Genomic DNA, 7265 nt, shown 5'->3' with positions numbered 1-7265 from the left:
GGAATGCCCTGACACAGTTTCTGACCCTCACAATAGTTTTCCACTAGCCTGAACATCTGAGTCTATGTGTAGTAATTTAATACATGTGTGATTAGCTTATGTATTTACATTTTTCTCCACACACTCCACTCACTTCATGGCTCAAATCAACACTTGTGACCGGAAGCTTTTATTCCCTTTTACTGTCAACGGAGCTCAGTGACGTGAAGTCACGTCACGTTAACGTGGTCATTTACCCACAAAGCATAGCGTCGTGACGTTAAACACGCGGTTTCCAGGGGAGGACCAGATGAGTCAAATAAAAAAGGAGTTCAAATACAGAGGAGACAGCTTCACAAACAAAGTTATTCACTGAGGAGGATCAGCAACACCTGCTCGTTATTTCCGCTCGTTACAATTAACGCCTCTTTTCGCGTTCGCGGACTCGAGTACTAGTTTGCGGGCACGCGCTTTCCGACGGAAACGAGTCGGTTCCATGGGACGTACTTTTGAGTACATTTCAGAGCAAGTACATATCACTTGTACTCGAGTTGATAGAGTACTTCTACTTTTACCAGAATATTTTTAAACACTAGTATCTGTACTTCTACTTTTGTCTGGCTGTACTTGAGTATTTCTACTTTGTGTACATTGTGAATACAGGACTTTTACCTTCGGGTGAGATTTTTTAAACTGTGGTATAAAAATGACAGTTGGCGTTAACTGTCAACGTGGTGGAATTTGAACTAACTTGAACCGTTAGCTTGAACTTAAAATAAAGTAAAAGAGTGACATGCGGCAGAAACTCTTCAAAGACGGACTTAAATATACATGAAAGTATATTTATTAAAATTAAGTATTTAAAGTTGTACTCACTCAGTCCTACGGAAAAAAACGATGCTTTGTTTGGAGGATCTTTTCTGTTGCGCTAGCAAAACGTTAGAGTTGTGAGACTTCTCCGTGTCCATGGTAACAGCGCGACGTGATGACGTACGAACACGACGCCTTCACGGGCTCTCAGACAACGACCTTTACTAAACACGATACATCAGGAGCCGTTAACGGTTTAAAATACAGAAAGGACCGTTCTGGTTGACTGAAACAACAGTAGAATGGAAAGTGTTCAATATTAAATACATTTAAATATTAAAACATACAAAATACTTCACTTAAACCATAATATGTGAAAAAATAAAAGACATATTTCAAACTCATTCCTGTTATTTCATCATTTATTTTCACAATTACATTAATTTTACTGGGTATTATTTTTAATTCACAATTAACATGTTTTACTCAAAATGCAAAAGTCCTTTTTTAATAACCCAGATATTAAGTTCATGATCACAAATTTAGTGAATATTTTTATCCTGGAAGATTTTACAGCAACATATTTCAAACATCATATTCCTGTTATTTCATCATTTATTTTCATAATTACATTAATTTACTGGATATTATTTTTATTTCACAATTTATGTTTTTCCCATTGACACTGATCACTTATTTCTAAAACCCAGATATTATATGTTTATGATTATATAGACAAAGAAAAGTATAGAAAGTATTGAATGTTTGGTGTTTTCTTCCTGGAAGATGTTACAGCAACATAACAAAAGTCACAGGAATCATTTTAGGGAAATTCTTCACAACATGGAACCTCTTTTTTTTTTTTTTTACCTGAGTGGCCTCCAGTCAAGTCTTACCTTTTAATTATTTTTTTAAATCTTATTTTATCTTACAGTATCTGACCTTATCTTAATATATTCCATGTATAAAACGTTAGAAAATAATAACAAATGCCAGCTATAATTTCCCACAGCCCAAGCAGTTAAATTCAAATGTCCTGTTTTAATCAAACAACAGTTTGAAACCCAAAGATGTTAAGTTTATGACCATATATGACAGAGAAAAGCATAACACATTTATATGTGAGAAGCAGGAGCTGGGAAATCAACTCAAAGGATGAATTGGTTTCCAAAATGTGCCAGTTGTTGCAGCTCTATTTTCTGATGGAAGACGACGTCACACTTCACCATTACAACTCTGTCTTCTTCTTTCTCTTCACCTTCTCCTTGTGGAAGAATTTTCCATCCGGCTGCTTCTTCAAGCTCAGTTTGACGTCATTCAGCCCCCGGTCCTTCAGCCTCTGTTTGAGCTGAGACACAGAAACACCCACAGAGAGATATGACATTCTGCATTGTTATTCAGATTCTACTCGCTTTCCTTTATTCCCCCTAAGATGGAGGCCGATGGTTGCTTCCCCCTATTTCTGCTCTTGTAAATGTTCTGGCTTTTCTCTGACTACTGGATCATGTTTGGATGTTTTGCATTTGTTGGCAGATCGTTACGTTTCTGTGTGTTCATTGTTCATCACGTCTGCAGAGTGGCAACACTAGACCCTTTACTTCTGCACAAACAGTATTTGCAGAGCTTCCTACACAACGCTCAAGTCGTGTCAACTTTGACATTTGATGATATGCTTTTTAGATGTTATTAATCACGGCCTCAGTAAGCCTTCTCATGGTTCCTCCAGACCTCTTTCTGTCCTCCTCGCCCTGATTCTTGGCATTTTCTGTCGGTGCATGAAAGATCTGTAATTAAACTGTAATGCTGTCTGGGCGTCAGGCTGCTGCTGTAGTGTCTGCTGAATGAACAAGAGAAAAATACTAAAAATATACATGTTTACTGTTCTAATAAAATACAAATGTTTTCATAGTACGATACAAAAAGCTCTTTATTTACTTCCAAACTCTTTGGATGGTTTCTTGAACTGCATCAACTCTGGGGATCAATATGGTTTTTATGTCATGTGATTTTAATTTGCTTTAAAGGGTCGTCAGGTTTGGGTTTTTTTTGGCCTAAAAGTAGGAAACGTGATTTACCTGCTTCAAGATGCCCTCCATCACAGCGGGGTCATTCATATCCAGATCGGGGTTGTCGTTCTGCACTCTCAGTCTTATTATTCTTTTTATTGTAGCTGTAAAAAAGAAAAGGATAAACTCTCATATAATGAATAGAATTTCATCCGTTGCTTTGCCATCCTATTTTTGAAGAAAAGGCTGAAAACGACATACCCAAAGTAAAATGGTTACTGTTTTTGAACCCCTATGACTACAGGCACAAAGCTGAGCATTCCTGAAAGATAACCCTTTGAAATTTCTTCTGCAAGTGTCAGATTTACTCTAAGTGTTACTGACACTGAGTTACTGCAGTTGGAAATTGCAATTTTTTTGCCTCGCCTAAATTATTTTTCTTTTTGAATGAAACAAGTTAGCTGTGGCTGTTATATATAGGCCTAAAAGTTGAATGAAGCCACAGCCACAAGCCTGACCAAAAACTGGTAGAAAGTAGATAAAAAGACACCCAAAAATGAGCTTTGCAAGTGCAGTGTTGTAGGGCAATGTCAGACGGAGCTGCATCTGGAACAAGTGTTCCAGGTGAGATTATGGGTATTTTTAGGTATATAATTCTACTTTTTTTTGTTTATTTCACCAGTTCTACAACTACTACTAATAAAACCAACATTTTTTTAATGTTTCTTTACATAACAGCCTTCTGTAATGAGACGCTGCATAACTATCATATCTGCAGGTCACAGTCTGACCTTTCTCAGCTGCTGCACTCTCACCCTCAAGCCCCCTCCCCTCATGTAACATACCGCTGGGATCGTAAGCTCATTGGCTATAAGACCTGTCAGTCAAAAATGTACTCCTCTGCCTATTGGCTCTCTGCCTGGGGATTCTCGTGGTTGGTCAGCCGAGAGGCAGTGACGCACTGGCACTCTTGATGGACAGATTTTTCAGCCAATTCGGATCGCAGAATCGTGGAAGGGGGCTTGTTTTGTCGCCAAGAAGCTAGGGAATCCGGAAATCGAAGTGTTGTTGTTAGCCCGTGATCGAATAGCGATATCTAGCTATAAACAATCTTTTGTTCAGAAACTCACAACGTCAACACATGGCGTGTTATGGATGACTACCGGAGTTAGCGTGCTCGTGGGACTAAACGAAGTGGCTACTTTTGTTCGTTGGACTCTTACCGTTCTCTGGATATAAGGATTAGCATGCTACGTTTTGATTTTGGACATCCAGACAGCTCGAAAGGTAGAGAACGCTGGTCTTGTTTCTGTGCACTCCTTGCTTTTGATGTGTTTTCCGTGAGCCTAAAACAGCTTACTTTGTTCGATTTGCGAGACTCGTAGCTTTCAAATGATGTGTATATATGACACAGACGCATTTATAATATGCGATTAAACGGAATGAATGGTAAAACTAGTGCAAAACGGCCCGCATGCGGGCCGCTGCTGTAAGGAGAAGGATGACAGAGAAAATGTGGTCACAACAACACAAACACATCATCTATGGTGCGCTAACTGTCCTCACAATTCAGGGAAATTATCAACATCATGACTCTTCACTTTCATTGTTCAGAACTTGATGTTTTCTATGTTTTTTGTTATTGTTATTGTTATTATTATTATTATTATTATTATTATCATTTGGGACATTTGATGCTAAAGTAAAGTTAAATCTGGTCTCTCACGTGGACTGTTGCAGATGAAGGGTCTCTTGATGTCGCAGGTTGAGGGGGACCACTTTCCACCGTGATTGAAGTCTGCATAAACACAAGTCTCACTTAGACTATGAGGATACGGGTCATTCCAGTTCCTGAACGAGGAGATACTTCCATCCGACCACTTCCAGTCTTCTCTGAAAAGGCCGATCCAGACATCTCCTTCTTGTGCAGACTCATTTACCTTCTGGTTGTCTGTCGGGTTTGTCACACTGGCCAGGTCTGTGTAGTGTTCTCTGCAGTAGTTCTGGGCCTTCGTCCACGTCATGACGTCATTAATGAAGATGAACGTCACATTTGGCCCTGGAAACAGACCACAGTGAAGGGCTGAGTAGAGGCAACATAACATACAGCCTCCCCTCCATGCCACAGCTGTGGAGGTATTCATGCCTTTCACATGTTGCACTAATAAAATTGTCATTTTAACAGCCGGAGTAAATGAAAACAACACACAGGTGAGGAGACATGAGGGCTGAACACTGATTGGTGGGAACAAAGGGAACGGAGTAAGGCTGACAGAATAAAATACACAGGTGATACAAAAGGTGGTACAGCGGCCGCATCCTCCGGAGGCTGGATTTGAAGACCACATGCGTCCCAGCAGCGGAGACAAGGCTGTCCCATATCAAAGACTCCTTCAAATGCAGCTGAGAAACGTGGCCTTCTTTTCCCGGCGGAGACACTTGTCCCTGAGTCCACCTTGGCTGTTGGTTCTGTATCACCATCATGTAAAGCACTAAAAGCAGTTCGAGTGATTGATTGATACTCGAACCAAAATATGAAAACAAAGAGGCAAAGAGAAGCAGAGCAGGGGAACTTCCTGAGTTAACATTCTCACCTCTGACAGACATGCAGACTGGGTAATGCTTCCCACCACAGGGGTAGTCGTACCAATATCCATCAGGATGCATTGCTGTGCAGTGTTCGTTCTTGTGCCAGTTGTTCGGTTCTCCCTGACCCCATCGTCTGAACTCAGTCTCCCCAGGTTTGTAGAAACTTGCGTCTGAATGAGACCATCTCCAGACTGAGGGAAGGTACAGACCTATCCAGGCTGTCTGAAAGTAATATTTCATGGCGATACAAAGAATCAGAGCTGTCTGGTGAAACATATGGAGGGAAGTTTATCATAAAAATGCTTCACACTTCTGCTGCCATTAGTTACTACATGTGATCAGATAATAAAACGTTCAGACCGCTCGTCACTGAAATAACAAAACTCACCCTGCCCGATGTTGAGAAGACCGGGTTGTTTAAATCCACCGTGCTGTTCAGGATCTCCACATCCTCCCCGCTGCTGATGGTGGCCAGGTCGGTGTGTTTCTCTCTGCAGTAACTCTGTGCTTCAGTCATGGTCTTCAGCTCGTAAACAACATGGTACCCACGTTCAGCAGCTGATGAGATGGCACTCAGCCCTGCAGAGATCACATCTAATATCAATGACTTCACTCAATACAGGAAATAACCGTTGTACATTAAAGAAGGGGATGTGGCTCAGAGGTAGAGCGGGTCGTCCCTCTAATCTGAAGATTGAACGGGTAACAGACTGAATGTTGTGTAAAGAAGACTAGAAAAGCTCTCTAGAAATGCAGGTCCAGGTCCATTTAATATTAGACAACTCATGCTGCCTTCACCTGGTTTCAGAATTATGGTAAATACGAGTTGCAGACTCTGAAATGGCACACGAACGCCCCTCAAGTATAATGAGGAGTTGATACCCGAGTCCCAGAGTCGGTGGAGAAGAGGACTCAGTGATGATGGTGCGTCCTTCTCTAGTTTGAACTTGATACAGACCAACACTATTCATCCTTCTATCCATAACACCAATTCATCTCAACAACGAAGCACTTAAACGCCACATTCTTGTAATTCCAAAATCACAAGTTGGATCTTCTAGTAGAACATGAAGGCAGCGTGAACTAGCATCACAATACACAATGTTAAAAATGTGAACCCAAAGAAGAGCATGTGAAACTCCTGCCTGACACGACGATGATGCTCAGAAGAACGGTCTCCATCCTCGTCTCCTCCAGGTTCCTCTGCTTCAGTCGGTGACTGGAGATTTAATATAAGCTCATGCAACCTGACTCTCAGAACAACTATTTGCTTATCAGAAAGATCACTGCATTTGTTACGCCCTCCTAATGGGCTGTTTGTAGGCGTTAATAATACCACACCGTGTACATCCTCTACTGCACTACAAGTACTAATACCACACTGTGTTTTTCTAATGGAGTCCTTTTTTTTTGCGTTTATATGCAAATATATGTTAAAGATGTTTCCAGGATTTACATCCTAATTATCAGTCTCTGTCTCTTTTCACACGATGCAGTTGATTGTTGTCTCGTCAAGTCAGTTTCTTTGTAGATCATTTTAAAAACAAAATAAATAAATGCCTCGGTGACGGATGGGTGTACAAGTATAACTGATTACTTCAGTTTAAACTTCTACTAAGTATAAGCCAGGGTTGGAATTTCGTCATTTTAGGGGCACCAAGGCCACATGACAGGGCACAAAGGCCATTGAGTAAAAGTGGTAGTTTTACCTTTCAGATTAATACAATAACATCCTAATTCATAACAAAACATGAATTATGTATTCAGATATTTTTAACACCCATATCAAGTTAATGTTACGTTGTATTTTTTAAAATAACATCTTACAAAGGAATAACTACTTGAAAGCAATAAAACATTCTGTATGAAATCTTTATATAT

At 40.3% G+C, this 7265-nt stretch overlaps 1 protein-coding gene across 1 annotated transcript; it reads right to left on the bottom strand.

The window, feature by feature from the left end:
• Positions 1-1197: 1197 nt before the first annotated feature.
• On the bottom strand, positions 1198-6631 carry LOC311017009 (macrophage mannose receptor 1-like). Its single transcript, XM_084015103.1, has 6 exons — positions 6530-6631; positions 5773-5963; positions 5390-5606; positions 4522-4854; positions 2865-2959; positions 1198-2137 (listed from the first exon to the last, which is right to left on the bottom strand). Exons 1-6 carry the CDS (start codon positions 6564-6566, stop codon positions 2018-2020), a joined length of 993 nt encoding a protein of 330 aa, XP_083871229.1. The 5' UTR covers positions 6567-6631; the 3' UTR covers positions 1198-2017.
• Positions 6632-7265: the final 634 nt, after the last annotated feature.

This window comes from Eutrigla gurnardus (assembly GCF_963514095.1).
Source record: "Eutrigla gurnardus genome assembly, chromosome: 8".
In the NCBI taxonomy this organism is placed as follows: Eukaryota; Metazoa; Chordata; class Actinopteri; order Perciformes; family Triglidae; genus Eutrigla; species Eutrigla gurnardus.
The sequence above is the reverse complement of the archived record's forward strand: the minus strand, read 5'-3'. Positions and strand labels throughout refer to the sequence as shown.